General features: G+C 37.7%; 1 protein-coding gene across 1 annotated transcript in view; it reads right to left on the minus strand.

Annotated features, from left to right (window-relative positions):
* The window catches only part of dnah6 (dynein, axonemal, heavy chain 6), a 170,510-nt gene that overhangs the window by 48,549 nt on the left and 102,287 nt on the right, over nt 1-19,674 (minus strand). Inside the window, exons 51-55 of the mRNA XM_059003180.1 lie at nt 15,093-15,328; nt 13,953-14,214; nt 12,530-12,653; nt 10,999-11,195; nt 4,201-4,404 (exon numbers count right to left, since the gene is read on the minus strand). Of these exons, the coding sequence (XP_058859163.1) occupies nt 4,201-4,404; nt 10,999-11,195; nt 12,530-12,653; nt 13,953-14,214; nt 15,093-15,328 (1,023 nt within the window). The remainder of the gene's footprint in view (nt 1-4,200; nt 4,405-10,998; nt 11,196-12,529; nt 12,654-13,952; nt 14,215-15,092; nt 15,329-19,674) is intronic.

The following is a 19,674-nucleotide window of genomic DNA, read 5'->3' on the forward strand; positions in this document are numbered from 1 at the left end:
ATAAAACAGTGATAGAAGAAAAACATGACAAGTATCGACCTGTATAGCCAGCACAGCAACAATACCTGTTCCTCCTGGGTATCTTATTGTAAAATACTTGTAAGATCTAAGAGCAGGGTGTGTTGTATTCCCTGTCAACAAATCATTAGAAATGCCAGCACTATTTAAATCACTTATTATTTCACAGAACTGCCAAGCATGCTCACATATATCTCTGATATATGAACTATGACATGGTTATTGTAAAGCTGACACTTGGCTTGGAATAGCAGCTCCTAATGACCTTAAACTAAAAAATGTCAGGTGATTGGTTGAAACATTTTAATATTCAACTATTTGGCCAAACTACGGGCCAGATATTTAAAAGAGATGTGAGAGTGCAAGAACTGGAAAAAAAACAAAAAACAAACATGAATAGATACTTTCGCTAAATGTACAAAAACAGTATTATTTTCATTATCAAATATGTATAGTATTGTATAAATACCTGTGTCTTGACACATTCATGCTAAGATATCTGCAGCTCCAACTGCACTAAGAGAGGATGCTGATGTTCCAGGTAAGTTCTCATTTTCAGATACTGACACAGTTACAACAGATGGTGACACTAATGGTTTACCTTTGCCCAGAGCGCTCCCAACCTCTATGGGAATTGTTTGGGACAGTCTTTCTCTGTTGAAGTGATTGGCTATGAGGCAGGTCCTCTGAGGCAGATTTTCAAATATGAGGAGTTTTTCTTTAATTCAAATCTCAAATCATATATCTTTTTATCATCTATATCCAATGGAAAAGTTGAAACAGCATTTACGTTATCTAGGGAGTGTGTGAAAGTCAGGCGAAGACAAAACTGCCTGGACAGGGCATTAAAACCATGTGAAATTTCATGAAAACCATACCACACAATTACTCAGCCTCTGTGTATTAAAAAGCATTATAATTAGAGGTTCCGGTTTTCGGTAAAAAAACTATTTTTGCCGATAAATACCTGACAAATTTAATATTCAAGTTACCAGCATTCATTGTATAAAACCAATAAAAGCAGAATCTCCACTTGTTTCATTTTGACTCCCAACATCCCCGGTTGAGAAAGAATGCGTGCGAGAAGGCTTCCCACATCAGTTTGTGTCTGGTTTGTTGTTGTTACACACACTTCTTACATTTTCTGCAACGTCCAGAATGGTCCTCAATGTCTGCTGCCAGCTTGGAAAAATATGTGTGCATTTACTACAATCAAAGCAGACTTTATTAATTTTTGTGAAAAGGGAGTTTTGATGTTTTTAACATGTTTTTTAAGTTGGGTGTACATAGTTCAATTCAACGGAATTGACAAACTGACAGTGCAGCATTTGTTTTCCATTTTTTAATTTGGCCTGGCTTTATTTTCAAGTTTAAATGTCTTCTACTAGTGTTTTGTTATATTGATGTTAGTACTGTTAATATTACATTGCTGTTTAAGTTGTTTATGTATACCAGTTTTTACCAGATTCTATTGTGGAACATGGGTTTTATCGTGTAGTATAATTTAACTTTTCTCATTGATTTAATGCCCTGTCTGGACATGTTTGTTTTGGTCTGGAAGCATTTTAATGTATTAAAAAAATATGAAAACTCATATAATAATTTTTAATATTTAGACTATGGTGATGGAGTAATCGAATAGTATAGTTTTTAATACTTTTCACAGTTTAGTGCCAAATCTTATTTATTTTTTTCCTTTTTTTGTCAGGTATTATTATAATCTCCTCTTCAGTAAAGTTGCCCTTTCTATTCTTTTGAACACTGAGCCATTGTCTTACCTTGTATGTAAATACACCTGCATCAGTTGGGTGAAGTCTGTTGTGATTAATTTCCTGTTTACATTCATTTAAATGTATTCATTTCTGCAGCCTTGAGATATTAGCAGTTTCCTCGCAACTTTTTTGAAAATCACAGACTTGTGAATATATGCAAATTATCCGCAATGCAAGTAGACTTGAAAAAAAAAAGCATACATTCGCAAAATATTTGAATATCTGTCCCGTTCTCTTTCCTAAATTGCAATCAACTAATGAGAGAGCACTGTAATTCTCTGGAACCCAATAATGGTTAGATTTTGTGAATTTCAGCAGATCTGTACTACAGTTTGTTTTTCTTGTGGAATCTGGGGATGAAAGGCTTGATTGTTGACACAGCTTATACAGTGTTTTCAAAATCAAGCTTGTGTTCTGGATTTAAATTGTAAGTCCGTCTCTACATCTATCTGTTTTTGACTTATGTGCATATGTAGCAGGGGAGGAGCCCTGCGCATGAAGAGTGAGTTTTATCTGTATATATTGTAAATAGTGTTGTGTAAATCTGGCTCCAGGGACAGCCCACCTCCTGTTTTAATAGCTGTGGAATCCTAATCAGCGGGGCATCAGGTATAAAAAGATCCTGTTTCTACACCTCAGGACTGGTGTAAGGCCATAAGCGCCAGGAATACGACTGTCCATGCTACCACGAAAACATCTTGCGGAGAATCGTCTGATCGCCATGAGAGTGAACCAGGATCGGGGTGTAAAGAGGAAGCTGAAATTCGCATATGGCCGTGTGTGTGAAACAGGGGTTGGATACCGAAGAGTAAGGGAGTTGAAATCGCTGTGTTTTAACCAGGGTCGAGTTTGTTTTCTAATCAGGGATTAGTTCAGGAATTGTAGTCTAGTGAATGAGGTGTATATGCGGGACCTCCCGTGCAAGCCGTTTTCACTGCACCTTTTATTTGTAGTTTTTGTACTGTGTGTTTTGTTTTTGTTTTTTGTACATTCCTTTGTATGTCCTCCGTGCGCTACCATCGCAGGTAGTGTCACGTGAGTGTCTGTCAATTTGTAAATAAATCCTTACGCTCCTGCACGGCATGTCAAGCTCAGCTTCCGTCTCAATCTTCTGCCTGTCAATCAGCAGCGAATATGCACCCACACGTCATTGCCCTCTTACAGATTACTAATAATGGAAAATTACTACAAATTGAATTCAACATACAACACAAAATTACAAAGGACAAATAAAGAAAGACAGTTCACTCAAAAGTAGAGTGCTTTTAACTAGATATAAAAAAGACATAAAATACAGAAGATTGTACAAACAGGAAACATTATATGAAAAAGAAAGTAATAAACACTATATCATTGTCTGTTTGTGTTTTTTGAGCCCTTCAGAATTGTTATTTTTGTCTGTTACTTATTGTTTGACCTAATATATTTTAAATATATATCTTATAAATATGTTTTACTGCAATAACATTTTGATCATCATGATCATTATATTAGTATTATCATTAGAATCTTGGAATCAATCCAAAAAAAATGGTCACTTTCCTCTAGAATTTGAGGTAAATATTAGAAACACCGTCTTTGTTGCACCCTCTTTTCGAGGATGCTCAATAGAATTTCTTTCTCCAGCTGTAGTCACCAATAGGTAATTAAATAGGACCGCTCTAATTCCTTCAGGGAAGATGAAGATGGAGATCTGAAACAGCCTGTTCTCCAGATTTGTCTATTAGAGTTCTGAGACTTTCTTGTGTAGCAACAGTCTTAGATATGATAGCTGCTGCCAACTGAGTGTCTAATATAAACCTGTCTGCTGTTTGCCCACTGTTCCAGAAACTTGCAACAAAGAGATAACGCTTTTATATATATAAATACAAGCTGGAAACTGCTAACATTAAACTGCATACAGCAGTGTTTTGCATTTGTGTGGAGATATACAATAATGTATTGAATGTCACACCATTAATGGTTTTGTTTACCACAAAGGAGTAGCTAGTTATGTAGGAAGAAAGCTAAAATGGCCATTTACAAATATCTTAGAAACACCTGTCACTTTAAAAGAAAAGCAATACCGGTCAGCAAATGTAGTCCCTGCTATTTGCATAACAAGAGCTACATGTTTTCTGTAACTGGAATGATATAATAATGAGTCATGACTCTAGCCACAGATAGAAAAAAAAAAACAATATTCCCAAGTACCAATAAAACATTTCCATTTATACTAAAAAAGTAATCTGATGATGACTATGGTCTGTAGAACAGTACTCTATTTAAATATATATCATCTACATTTTCATAATACTTCATTTACCTATTTAATATCTACTTGCACAACCCTTGTGGTTATTTTTCTAACCACCTGGCTTCAGAAATTCAGACGTGCAGAAGCGCATTTCTATCTCTATTCATTTCTTACCTGGTCTTGGGGATCAATCATCAGAGGCCATCGTCGCCCTCTTGTCACAAGAATACCATTTTCCGTTGACACATTGTCTCGAGGCAAACCATCAGTATTCCATTGCCGGATTTCATAGGGATCACCTAATATATTTATAAGGCTAAAGTTTGAGCTAATAGGAATCTGAAGCTCTTGGCAGCGTTTAATCCACCAGTCTATTAGCTGCAAGAAAAAAATAAACAATTCATACTTTACATTCTAACTTAATATGATTTAATATTACAAAATACATTTTAGCATCAGATTTTTTTAATTGCCACAGTTGCATCTTAATCACCTGGTGTACAGCTGTCTGTTTATATGCTGCTTTTGTTTTTAACAATAAAATTCAATACGTTTTAATAAGTAATTTGCAGTGGTCATGTTCTTATAAATAGAAGTTATATGATGAGTGTGCAACCAAGACGTCTCTAAAAGGTCTACCATCAAGCTACAAGCCTTTGCCAATAGCGATAAAAGTATTTTGATCTTTATTGAGACTTTTTTTAATGTATAAATTGCCTTATATTGGTTTGCACCTCTAATAACAGCATTGTGGTGCACTTTATGCCTTGTAGTTTATATATATATATATATATATATATATATATATATATATATACACACACACACACAGTGCTGTGAAAAAGTTTACAAATACTGTAAGAAAATAATTAACACAGATATATATATATATATATATATATATATATATATATATATATATATATATATATATACAGTGCCGTGAAAAAGTATTTGCCCTGTCTGATTTTCTGCATTTTTGCATATTTTTGACACTGAATGTTATCAGATCTTCAACCAAAATATTAGATAAAAGGGACCCTGAGTGAACAAATAACACAAAACTTTGATACATATTTCATTTATTTATTAAAGAAGGTTATGCAACACCCAATGCCCCCGTGTGAAAAAGTAATCGCCCCCTTCGACTCAATAACTGGTTACGCCACCTTTAGCAGCAATAACTGCAACCAAATGCTTCCTGTAGTTATTGATTAATCTCTCACAGCGCCGTGGAGGAATTTTGGCCCACTCCTCAATGCAGAACTGCTTTAACTCAGTGACATTTGTGGGTTTTCGAGCATGAACTGCTCGTTTCAGGTCCTGCCACAACATCTCAATGGGGTTTAGGTCTGGACTTTGACAAGGCCATTCCAAAACTTTAAATTTCTTGTTCTTCAACCATTCTGATGTAGACTTGCTTGTGTGTTTCAGATCATTGTCTTGCTTTGTGACTCAGCTGCGCTTCAGCTTCAGCTCACGGACGGATGGCCTGACATTCTCCTGTAGAATTCTCTGATACAGAGCAGAATTCATGGTTCCTTCAATGATGGCAAGGTGTCCAGGTCCTGGTGCAGCAAAGCATCCCCAAACCATGACACTACCACCACCATGCTTGACCGTCGGTATGAGGTTCTTACTGTGGAATGCAGTGTTTGGTTTTCGCCAGACATAACAAGGCCCATGTCGGCCAAAAAGTTCCACTTTTGACTCATCTGTCCATAGAACATTGTTCCAGAATTCTTGAGGATCATCAAGGTGCTTTTTGGCGAACTTGAGACGAGCATTCATGTTCTTCTTAGTGAGCAATGGTTTCCGCCTTGCTACTCTGCCATGAATCCCATTTTTGCCCAGTGTCTTTCTGATGGTGGAGTCATGAACACTGACCTTAGCAGAGGCGAGAGAGGCCTGCAGCTTCCTGGATGTTGTTCTAGGGTTCTTTGTGGCTTCCTGGATGATTTAACGCCTTGCTCTTGGAGAGATTTTGGCAGGACGGCCACTCCTGGGAAGTTTCACTACTGTCCCAAACTTTCTCCATTTGGACAATATGGCTCTGACTGTGGTTCGGTGGAGCCCCAGAGGCTTAGAAATGGCTTTGTAACCCTTTCCAGACTGATAGGCATCAAAAACTTTTTTCCGGAGGTCTTCAGGAATTTCTTTTGTTCATGGCACGATGTGCCTCTAGAACCTGTGTGCTGATAACTTCACTCTGATGGTAAGGGCCAAAGTTAGTCAGATTTTTATTGGGCAGTGCTGGCCCAAATCAGGCCTGGTTGTTAACCAAAGTACTCAAACAGCTGACCCTAATTATCCCATTAATTGGGTTGAGTAAATTAGGGGGGCAATAACTGTTTCACACCTGAAGATTGCATGTTTGATTACCTTGCACACCAAACAAATGAAAGAAGCAACCAAATCATTTTTTCTCTCAGACTCCCTCTATATACTACAAAAAAATCTGACCAAATACAATGTGAAAAATGTGCAAAAATGTAGAAAATCAGACAGGGGGGAAATACTTTTTCACGGCACTGTATATATACAGTGCCTTGAAAAAGTATTCAGACCAATGACCAATTCTCTAATATTACTGAATTACAAATGGTACATTGAAATTTCGTTCTCTTTGATATTTTATTTTAAAACACTGAAACTCAAAATCAATTATTGTAAGGTGACATTGGTTTTATGTTGGGAAATATTTTTAAGAAAAATAAAAAACTGAAATATCTTGTGAATTATGGTGGTGGCAGCATCATGCTGTGGGGATGATTCTCATCAGCAGGGACTGGGCATCTTGTTAAAATTGAAGGAAGAATGGATGGAGCAAAATACAGGGAAATACTGCAAGAGAACCTGCTTCAGTCCGCTAAAAAACTGAAGCTTGGGAGGAAATTCACCTTTCAGCAGGACAACGATCCCAAGCACAAGGCCAAAGCAACATTGGAGTGGCTCAAGAACAAAAAGGTGAATGTCCTACAGTGGCCCAGGCAAAGTCCTGATCTCAATCCCATTGAGAATCTGTGGCACTATTTGAAAATTGCGATCCACAAGCGTCGTCCAACCAACCTGAACAACCTGGAGCAAATCTGCCAAAAAGAATGGGCCAAAATCACTCTGATACTGTGTGCAAAGCTGGTACATACTTACCCCAAAAGACTTAAAGCTGTTATTGCAGCGAAAGTTGGCTCTACCAAATATTAATGTGTGGGGGTTGAATACTTATGCAAGCAAGATATTTCAGTTTTTTATTTTTCTTAAAAATATTTCCCAACATAAAACCAATGTCACCTTGCAATAATTGATTTTGAGTTTCAGTGTTTTAAAATAAAATATCAAACAACGAAATTTCAATGTACCATTTGTAATTCAGTAACATGAGAGAATTGGTCAGGAGTCTGAACACTTTTGCAAGGCACTGTATATATATATATATATATATATATATATATATATATATATATATATATATATATATATATATATATATATGATTGAATATGATTAGTGGACATTTAATGGCCCCATCCTTCAAAAGCAGTATCTCACAGGTAAAGATTATTCATCAACTTGGTTAATGATTCCTTCTGGAGGACTGCCAAGCCAGCAGGGGTTTCAATTCATGGTTATGAATATGAAGTAGACACTATTTGACACTTAACTACAGGATTTTGGCAGCACCTGATGTAAAAAATGTGAATAGCAAATGACAGGAAAGCACAATGAAAAACTAATATAACAAGGAAATAGTAAAAAGGTAATTAAAAAATGTCAAAGAGAAACTATTGAGACCTTTAATGTTTTCATTCTGTAAGCATTACTATCTGACACAGCAGGCCTTACCTGCTAAATAATTGAAGACTGTGCCCACTGTGAAAGATATTGACTCATTTGTTTGTCAGTTATGTATATGTATGTGTGTATGGAACCTTTTTCTTTTAAATTAGGATATCATTTGGTTGCATTAACTGAGTCACCACTACAATAAATGTTTCATGGTTTTATTATTGGACTCTGGTACTGTGGGTTAAGACAGGTTTCAATTTAGAGGGTATGTACAGTATAGCAGGGTAATGATTATAGCTGGCAGGGTGAGATGATCCATGACGTTCATACTGTTACTTTTTTGAGAAACACAGTGGCATTGTTTCTATGCAGTTTAGAAACTCCAAATTCTCTCTCAATTGTCATGAGAATGTGACGTAACACTCGCATATCACACTATAGGAAGTGTGTGGCTAAAACAAGGTTTGACTTAAAAATGTGGGTAAATCACATTGTCACGTTAAATCTGTGCAAATTGACCACAAACGAATGTTATTTGCATAACAGCTGTACTTTTCATTTTTGGTTGACACCGTGCGGTAGAGCAGGCATAGAAATCCAGGGCAAAACATGGTACAAAAATCACTTCACAAAGCTGGTTGTGCTAGTTTGTGCCCACCTAGCACACCATAATCAGGGGCAAACGACCCTGCCCTGTGGTCAAAACTGTTTCCTACATGATTCAAATAAAAGTTGCTACTTCATTTACAGTATCAGGCCTCACTTTGTCTCTCAGCCCTAGGATGTTAAAAAACTTTGGGGAATTGATTTTATACTATTTAAAAGTCTCTGCCAAACTGTGTAAAAGGGAACTGTGAAGAAATGCTAAGAGCTACTCCATTTCAGGTGGCATGCCAACCTAATCATATGTGCCTTAGTACAGCTGGGGCAGCTTCTTTTCGTTTCTAAAATCAACATTATTTGTGGAAATGCACGGGACTGAAATTTGATACAGTCAATAGCGTGAAGCTCATTAGAAATCTGTGTATATTACTGTTTTAAATGTTTCGGCAAATGTTTAGCATTGTATTCTGTTTGTTACTCTTGATGAGCTTTATTATTTAAAAGACTACCAAAATTACTTCTCTAATAAAAGTTGTATACATCAGAAGTTAAATTGTATACTGCAATTTTCTATATGTTTAATGCTGCTGCATTAGAACACACATACATTTACTGCAGCTTCTTGCTGTAATAAATGATTGAAATATATATATATATATATATATATATATATATATATATATATATATATATATATATATATATATATATATATATATATTACAATTTGTATTCCAATGTTCTGGGTACACACATATTTACATTTAAGTAAATACTGTAAAACCACAATTGTTTGCAAATCTTTATTATGCAATTTTCACATATAAAAATAAATCTGGGGGTGCTGTCAACAGAACCCAAAATTTCCATATGGTCGAGAGTCGCAAGAAGATGCATTTTCTTTTCTTTTTTGGGGTGACTGCTGCATGTATTAAATACTTTTGTGAGCTTTGTAGATGACAAATGCACTGTATTTATTTTGAAAAGGATTACAGTACCTGCTCATGGCGAGACGTAGGATATGTAAATATAATATACATTTTAGACCTGCAATATAACATTTAAACATGCATTCTCGAGTTTACCGCCAACACTCCGATTTTATAAAATGATTCATTCATCTGAATAAGGATATTTGGCACGAACAATATTTTATTCTTGACATACAAAACTCACTTGAGTCGTTAAATCAGCTTCTTTACTGAACGCCGAAAGGAGCATCTGCCTTAAGTCTGATCCAGGAGGACATTCAGATGAAAATTTGTTTCAGATTCAGTGAAAGCAAACTCTTTCTCCCAGTCTGGTTTAAAGCCTCATATTACTTTATTACTCGGATGGTTTGCTCAATGCCATTGTCTCCACGAAATGAACGAGCACTTAATTCACAATTGTGAAATTTACTTTCAACTGCACATCCGTCTTTCAGTCGGTGATCGAAATACGCATGTGCCAGTGAGTGGTGTCGAAAGTCAACAAGTGACAAAATATCCTTGCAGTAAACATGTAGGCTCAAAGAATCAGGAGCGAGAGAACAACAGAGAAAGGAGAGAATAAATAACAATTAATATAAATTAATAGAGAACAAAAATAATAAACTTCATTTTAACTTTCTCTCTTTTCGTGTTTGTTTATTATTCTGTCTTCAGTTCATTCGAGCTGCAAAGTGTGTGTCACCCAGCATTTCACCGGGAGCCATACCTGAACTGTCCAAGACAAGAGAGCCATGGTTTGGCCACCTCTGCTGTGTAAGTATGAACTCCTATTTGACTCTTGAGACTGGATTATGTAATACATTTTGTTTGAATGTGTCAGGTGATACATTATAACATGTTGTGTTTTAAAATGGTAAAAAAAGTATTGATTTGACTTTGATAAATACTGTATTTATAAATTAATGACAAAGTGCTGTTTTTTTTTAAGTAAAGTACTACGATCAGTTCAGTAACAGGCCAACATTCCTGGAATGAAAATGGTCTTATGGGTCTGATTCGCCAGATATTTTGGTCGCAAACATTCAGTCTGTACTTATTTTCTGTTTTAAAGTTAATCCAAAGCAATTTTTTATAAATAGGTAAACTGAAGAATTATTCCAACTGATTAGTCTATGTATGAGGTTTACTTGACAAAACTAGCCATTTATTGGGTTATAGGACACAGCAGTTGAGATATTTTTGGTTCTCATTCAAGAGTAATTTTTATTATCCACCTATGTCAGCAAATATAAGTCATTTTCCAAAAACACTGGGTGTTTACCACTAACTCTGACCTTTAAAATACTCAAGAGTGGGTTATATAAAGCAGCACTAGAGGGATATTGATCACAATTCATTATTTTTTAATTTCAACCAATGTGTATAATGGTTTTGCAATCATCTCCCAGTTATTTATTACATCTCCCAGTTATTTATTATTATATAAACATGGTGAAACTATATGCTGCTTTTATTATTTTGTCATCTGTAGCTTACAATATTTGAAAGGCGTTTTTGCTGAATCAGTGGCCTTAATATAATAAATAATGTTGATAACCCCATACGTTGGGAATACTTCTATTTATATGTATCAAATAAGATTAATACTTACCAGTTGTCTGTAATGAGATGTAAAGGCTCCATAATATGCAACACAGGCAGCAGCAATAAACACATTTCCTGTCACATTTCCTATTTCTTCTTCAAAATTAGCAATGCTTTCTTGCCAACGGATCTGTTCATCTCCCAAAGCTGCTGTAAGCTTTCCAGCACGGATCAGCCGAGCCTCAGTAAGAGCCATTGTTTTAACTGGAAAAATAATGTACATTGAAAAGTAACACTGTGCTACATACAGTACAAATAAACTTATTTTTCTATTTCAATAAATATGACTTTTTTTTTTTTTAGTCTTATCAATTAGCAACAAAACATTTTCATGAATAATGAAGTACAAATGTGGACTCTATAGTTAATTTTCTGTCAAAAAAGTAAATAAGTGAAAGCCGCTTACACAATATAGTAATGCATATGCGCAATGTACTGTTTACATGGTGAAATTAGTACATCACTAAACGTTAAAATAACAAGGCAACATATACATTAAAGCCTATAAGTAAGTATTGACACTCTTTATTAGTTTTCAATGTCATTGCTCTAGTAGCATTTTGATTTTATTAAACATTTTAACACTGGGATGAAACTAGCTTGATCCATAGCTCAGTAATGCTGTATCAAGTTGAAGAGGTTGATGAAAAAAAGAAAGATGCAAAAGACCCCCCCCCCCTCCCCGGAATTGTGCAGAAAGCTTGTGTTGTACAAGTCATCTAGAAGCTATGATACGTTTAGAGGCCATAATAATTTTAATAAAGACTCTGAAAGTGTAAAAAATGTACTGTCTTTGAAAGATTATTAAGTATTTAATTAAATACTACCAGTACATTTAGACAGCTAAATGATAGATTGAGCATCTGACACTACAGGGTGTCAATACTTATGGGCACCACTGTACATGGGGATTAATCTCATTCAGAGGGAAATAAAGAATGTTTTAATGAATGTATAATAACTAGGAGACCTGAAGGTTCAGTGGGTGACCAAGCCAGCTTCCTGTTTTACACCCAGGAACTCGAGAGTGGATGTCAACGAGCTACCAGCCCTGCAGGTGTCTGCTTTTGAGCTCACTGGGAGCCTGGCCAGCAGGGTGCGTTGTGGCACTATGAGGAGAAACGGTGCCTGTCGGTTTTGCCTCCCTAACCCATGGGAGCGCCAGAGACAATGCAACGCTCCGTTTGGAATCCCCTGAAGGCTGGCAACTCTGCACAGCCAGGACGCAAACCTGCTCTGTATAACTCACCCTGCAGACCATGCGGCTGTGCTTTTACCAGGAGAGCCACTCAGGGACCCTGCATGCTTCTGTTTTTTTTTTTTTTTTTAACATTTTAATACATTTGAAGATCTGGTACTGTTTATTACTATAGATTCACTATCATACACAAACACTCGCTTTCAAAACCTTGATTAACACAGCTCTTTCAACTAGGCAAAGTATTTAAAACAAAAAGGAGGGAATAAAAACTTTATAAAAAGAAAAGAAACAAAAATTAATTATTTTTAATTGTATAGATTTGTAATTCTGCATTTACCAAGGGTCTCTTTCTCTGCAACACTGCTGTCAAATTGATTCTGGAGCACTTTAATTTTTTCCTCTACAGCCATCAGTTGTTTCTGCTTTTCTTTAAGGGTTGACATTGTGAAATCAAGTTCTATCTGTTTATAAATAGAAACAAAATAATATGTTGACTTAAAACACATGTAAATTATATTATTTAGTAAGCTAACTGATACAAAATACTGTCTTTATGAGAAGACTGTGCATTTTAGAACATTACATTAGTGATAGATGATACACTTTTAGCTCATTAGTTCTAACCTGTCAAGGGGATATATTCTGTTCCTGTCTTTTTCTACTCTTCTTCTTTGTGAAACACATTATTTGGCACGTAATAACTCATGAATGTAATGTGCTTTTTATGTGGGTATAGTGGTTTGTTGCTCTAGGGTCCTACTTTCCAATTTGCTGTAATGATAATGTATGGCTTTTTTAAATTACTATGGTAAAAAATGTTTGTTACATTGCACTTTCTCAAATTACCTTGATCTTATATTTTCAGATTAATCTTAATTTATAAATCCACATTCCCATTAGGTAGTGCTATTAAACTTAAATGAGGTAGCATTACTGTTGTTACTGAGTATAGTTTTTATGTATAATCTCATATACATTATTATTATTATTATTATTATTTGTTTATTTAGCAGACGCCTTTATCCAAGGCGACTTACAGAGACTAGGGTGTGTGAATAAATTATATAAAAGTTTCTCTATTTATTTTCTACTGTCTTTTGTATAATTTGGATGATTTTTATTTGTTTGTCAGGGCATGACCAAATAGCAAATGTTCATGAATACATTCATTTTGGCATTTCCCTAGAGACATAATGGAATTATTTTGTTATTTTGTCTTAAAGAAGCAAGGGTACCATTTGTGAAATGCAATATAAAAAAGTAAAGATCCATGACTTAAATATCTGGTGTACAAACACCTATTTCTTTTGGAGGACATAATTGAGCTTGTTTTGATATTTTTTAATATTTATATTCACATTAAGCAACTGGATAATTTACTATCCATAATGGATTTGATTAATACCACATTTCTGCTGTTTGTCTGTCCCGAATTATAGGAGTTGTAGGAGATGTGTATTCAGCATCAAAGCATGAAAATACAATGATGACACTATAGAATGTCCCATTTTTTCAGCTTGTATGAATAGCTACTATAGCTATTGAAATAGTTAATTTAGCACATGTGAATACAAATATAATGTGTGTTAAAAAACAAAGTGCAACTATATTTAAAACATAGGGGACATTAATATAAGCATTTGGAATGTTGTAAATTCTCTAATATTTTAATTATGATACAAAACACAAATTGTTGAAAATATGTTTATAATGAAATATAGTAATTGAGAGAAAGAATCTTATGTCAAACTCAAGGTTACCTGTGCTGCGTTAAGTTTTTGTCTTTTTGGCTCAACTTCCTTCACTACTCTGGAGTATAAATCCATAGCTCTCACCCACATGCACATGGATTTACAGGCTTTGGATACTTTCTCAACCTTTTCTGGTATAAAATCTGGATTATGTATGTATTTTTGGAGTTTCTGCAAGATGTGTGGTTTTATGTTGTCTTTATCATACTCCATAAGCTTCCTCAGGAAATTGGAATCTCCCAGAACTTGCTTTGCACTACTCCAGTCAGGCCTGTATTTTAAAAAGAAAAACAATGTAGAAATTTAGGAAATGAAGGTGCATGAACATTTATTTTTCCAAATAAACAGCTCCTTTACATGCTTCAAAGTTCAAATGACACATTCACCCATTAGTTGGCTCATTTAGAATTAAGATGCCAAATAAAGCTTAACCCAATCCAGAATATCTATTGATGATAAATAGTCCCTTGTATGGACAGTTGAAATTTATCAACTGTGAAAAGTGACATGCTTGGCAGATTCTTACCGACCTATATAAATGAGGCATGTAAACCTCCTACCCACCATAAGTACAAGCAGCACTCAAAGTTAAAAAGGTAAATTAGATTTCTTACAATAGCTCCTGTGGCAGCTAATAAATGTATTGAACTCTGCTGGAAGAGGCCCCTTCTCCAGTCTCCTGAAAGAGTTTATTGTAACTTGAGGGGTAGACCCGCACTGTTTCAAAAGTTCTGCCGGATTTCTTAATTATTATGACTTGTCACCTCTTTGACTGTCACCAATCAGAGCCTTAGTAATATTTGAGTCATTGTGTATGTGTGTATAAAGGTTAATGTTATAATTACTTTTATTTCATTTTTTTGTTGCAGTGAACTGAAAATAAGAACTAGGGAGTTAAAAAGGTTTAAACTAAAAATATGTCAAAAGTAAATCATGCTATAACAGTAGCTTCTAAAATACAATAAATACATCGTTGAACAGAAAGTATTTAAAATCACATTTTCTATTTAAAATATTTTCTATTTAGTAATAACTGAAACTATTGTAACCAGAAATGTTTTGGCAAAGCTCAGCCAACTGCTGCATATCTAAGAAGTAGTAGGCTGAAGAACTAATGTGGATGTTGATAAATAATGATTTCACACTTACTTTGCATTAAGCAGAATACAGATAGCTTCCATAACAGTCTGTACAAGATCAGGAGGCTTTGGAAACACTCTAACTTCAGAAATATCTGCTTTATCCAAAGAGTCAAGTGCTTTGTTTGCAGCTTCTAGAGCAGGCAGAGCTTCGTCCAGATCCCGTTGGGCATCATCTGCAATGGCCTGTGTCTCCTCAGCCTTTACTTTAGAAGTTGCTTCATCTTCCATTACTACCCGTCGAACCTGCAATTGGAAAAAAGGAAACATTACATATAAATATTGTTTCTATCCAAGTGATCGTCAATGGCAACGCTAATTTAACAGATGCATTTCTTGAATGCCTACAGTAGGAGAATGCAGTTTACGCAATGCTGCACGGTTCTCCTACTGTCAGCATTAAACAAAGTAATTTGAGAAAAGATTGAATATATTTTACTATTTTGTGAGATTTTTGTCGAGTTCGGCAAGATTTCGGCAAAATTTCTACGAGAACTTCAGTTTCTCGCACTGTCCATGTAGTTTAGGATTACCAGATTTCCACAGTGAAAAAAGGGGAGTTTTTTTTCTTCTTCTTTAATTTACTGATGTCATTGCAACTCTGAAGCCAAAAATAACAGAATATAAAATAACACAATAATAATTTAAAAATTAAACATCAGGTGAATTTATTCCAGATGATAATTCATTTTATTTTTATATTGTCATCTAGTCAAAACATGTTAAATGTACAAAAAGCCAGATTTAAAAAATAGATCAGCTATTACCATTTAAACATATGGTATACACAAAATCGGAATGGTTAAACAAATAATCCATAAGATTGTTTATTTTATTTTTGAATGGCGCTAACACACAACCTAAAACATTACTCAGCTATTAACTTGCCGAGCAGAGTGATACAGTTTTGTACATATTATTGGGCCAGTTAAAATTGTATCCGGGCCAGTAAAAACACTACCTCAGTAGCCCAAGGGGCCAGTAGTAAAAACATCTAAATGTAGAGCCCTGTTGGGGTACTGATTGTACTATACACATATTTAGAGAACTCTCAACTACATAAAATATAATTTTCCAGTAGCATTCTGGGAAGGAAAAGCTAGGTGCTCTTAGTCATTGTAGCAAGTCTGGACTCATGAGGGGCTGTACATAAGTCTACACAAACTCTGCTGTGAAAAGATTGGATAGTTAACATAATATACAGTCTTCTCCTTTTTATTTTAGTTTTTGCTTCACAATGAACTTTGCAACAAACAAAAAACAATAACACATAAATATAAATATATGAATCCATTCATTATTACAAGGCGACTGACAGTTTTTAATGTTTTAATGTTATGTTTGGACATGACCGGACAGAAGCCAAAAATAAATAACTTTCAATGAAGCTTTCGCGGTGTTAAAAAAAGCAAAAACAATCCAGACTTTGTGTCTACATTTTCCTGCTGCACTCTTGTTTAGGGTTTAGGGCAAAGCATTCAATTGAAAACCACAGGGGCCCCTGCTGTTATTTTTATTTATTTGTTTTTTAATTTAGTATTTGCCAATTTGTTTTTTGTTGTTTTCTCCCCAATTTAGTAGTGTCCAATTATTTTGTTTAGCTCAGCTCACCGCTACCACCCCTGCGCTGGCTTGGGAGGGGCGAAGATGAACACACGCTGTCCTCCGAAGCGTGTGCCATTAGCCGCCTGCTTCTTTACACACTGCAGACTCACCATGCAGCCACCCAGAGCTACAGCGTCAGAGGACAACACAGCCCTGGGCAGCTTACAGGCAAGCCCGTAGGCGCCCGGCCAGACCACAGGGGTCGCTGGTGCGCTCTGAGGACACCCTGGCCAACCTAACCCTCCCTCCCCCCGGGCAGCGCTCAGCAAATTGTGTGCCGCCCCCTGGGAGCTCCTGTCCTCAGTCGGCAAAGGAATAGCATGCACTCGAACCAGCGACGTCCAGACTATAGGCCGCATCCTGCACCTGCGAGTGCTTTTACTGGATGCGCCACCCCCCCGCTGTTATTTTAATGTTTTTCCCTTTTTCTTCTGCCATCTGGTGGCAGGAATAATGAATTGCTGCTGATTAATAGTTTTCCGAAAATTCATAATTGTTGCTATGCAACCCTGTCGCGACAGCCGGCATACTGCGGCACAGGGTTAAGAACATACAAATGCCACTGTACCAGTTCCTATAATATACTAGTAATAATATTACGAAAAAGAAATGTTCCGAAACCCTTAACAGCAACCTATTTACATGTAGGGCCTATACAATTACTAATTTCCCCAAAGCAAAATGTTCTCATTGATCTGATATAGCAATTATGTCCAAATCTTTCCTTTCCAACCCTTTCCTAATTTAATTTGAAACTAAACACTGGATTGAGAACAGACCCTGCACAGCCAGCAGAGCAATTCCTGCATGACAAGAAATGTGATCATGCATGCAGTTTGAAATAATATTTAGTGCATAACTGGAGGCCCTTTTCACTGGCTATTTAAAACTGTTATATAGGCGATATAAAAAAAAAAAAAAGATTGTATATAATGATGACATTTAATCAATTTTAATACTTGTATAAATCAACTTAGCTTTTTGATTTAGCGACAGCCAAATAATGTTTTGATCCTAACCACCTGTGACAGGCTAGCTGCAGGGATGACTTCAGGCCAGAGAGAAATACACGGACACGGGCAGTACTGATGAAACTGAGTCGCAGCAGCGCTGTGTTTTAATAAACAAATAAATGAACGGTTGAACAAAATACAGGACACGGCACTTGAGGCCAGAACAAATAGACAAAAAAAACGGATTAACACCTAACAGACTGGACGAACAGACAAACAAACACGGTGAGTTTATAAACACTTATTATTTACTTTATTTTACTTTACTTTCTCCTCTCCACACCCGTTCTCCACTAACCGAACACACAACCCCGAGTGAATGAAATGTGCATCTATATATACTGTTGTGCCGGGATTCAATTACTAATTAATTATTCACTTGAATCCCAGCATGTGAATTAATTGTGCTTGTGCTCACATATTAAATACTTTAAATGCACATGAAGTGAAGTGCAATCCCTGTGCCTAAATACAATTATACATTTCAAATAACTCGTGCTGCACACACCCATTTATATCCCGTGCAGCCATATCTATACACCAATACACCACACGCAAAATACAACACAGAAATGCACACAGGGGCGGGGCACATTGCCACATATACACCCCCTTGTGCGCAGCACACATGGCCTCAACGGCCATCTCCCCCCTTAAAATCCCCAAAGTCCTGGAGGTGGAGGTGGAGGAGGCAGAGGCAGCTCCTGCTGCTCTGCTCCTTGTGGTGAAGGCAGAGGCAGCTCTTGCTGCTCTGCTCCTGGTGGCGGAGGTGGAAGCAGTGTATAGTCTCCTGGCGACGGAGGTGGGAGCAGCTTGTAGTCTCCTGGCGACGGAGGTGGGAGCAGCGTGTAGTCTCCTGGCAACAGAGGTGGGAGCAGCGTGTTTTCTCCTGGCGACGGAGGTGGGAGCAGCTTGTAGTCTCCTGGCGACGGAGGTGGGAGCAGCTTGTAGTCTCCTGGCAACGGAGGTGGGAGCAGCGTGTAGTCTCCTGGCAACAGAGGTGGGAGCAGCGTGTTTTCTCCTGGCGACGGAGGTGGGAGCAGCTTGTAGTCTCCTGGCGACGGAGGTGGGAGCAGCTTGTAGTCTCCTGGCGACGGAGGTGGGAGCAGCTTGTAGTCTCCTGGCGACGGAGGTGGGAGCAGCGTGTAGTCTCCTGGCGACGGAGGTGGGAGCAGCGTGTTTTCTCCTGGCGACGGAGGTGGGAGCAGCTTGTAGTCTCCTGGCGACGGAGGTGGGAGCAGCGTGTAGTCTCCTGGCAACGGAGGTGGGAGCAGCGTGTAGTCTCCTGGCAACAGAGGTGGGAGCAGCGTGTTTTCTCCTGGCGACGGAGGTGGGAGCAGCTTGTAGTCTCCTGGCGACGGAGGTGGGAGCAGCTTGTAGTCTCCTGGCGACGGAGGTGGGAGCAGCGTGTAGTCTCCTGGCGACAGAGGTGGGAGCAGCGTGTAGTCGCCTGGCGACGGAGGTGGGAGCAGCGTGTAGTCTCCTGGCGACGGAGGTGGGAGCAGCGTGTAGTCTCCTGGCAACAGAGGTGGGAGCAGCTTGTAGTCTCCTGGCGACGGAGGTGGGAGCAGCGTGTAGTCTCCTGGCGACGGAGGTGGGAGCAGCGTGTAGTCGCCTGGCGACGGAGGTGGGAGCAGCGTGTAGTCTCCTGGCGACGGAGGTGGGAGCAGCTTGTAGTCTCCTGGCGACAGAGGTGGGAGCAGCTTGTAGTCTCCTGGCGACGGAGGTGGGAGCAGCGTGTAGTCTCCTGGCGACGGAGGTGGGAGCAGCGTGTAGTCTCCTGGCGACGGAGGTGGGAGCAGCGTGTAGTCTCCTGGCGACGGAGGTGGGAGCAGCGTGTAGTCTCCTGGCAACAGAGGTGGGAGCAGCGTGTTTTCTCCTGGCGACGGAGGTGGGAGCAGCTTGTAGTCTCCTGGCGACGGAGGTGGGAGCAGCTTGTAGTCTCCTGGCGACGGAGGTGGGAGCAGCGTGTAG

This window comes from Acipenser ruthenus, chromosome 2, assembly GCF_902713425.1.
Source record: "Acipenser ruthenus chromosome 2, fAciRut3.2 maternal haplotype, whole genome shotgun sequence".
NCBI lineage: Eukaryota > Metazoa > Chordata > Actinopteri > Acipenseriformes > Acipenseridae > Acipenser > Acipenser ruthenus.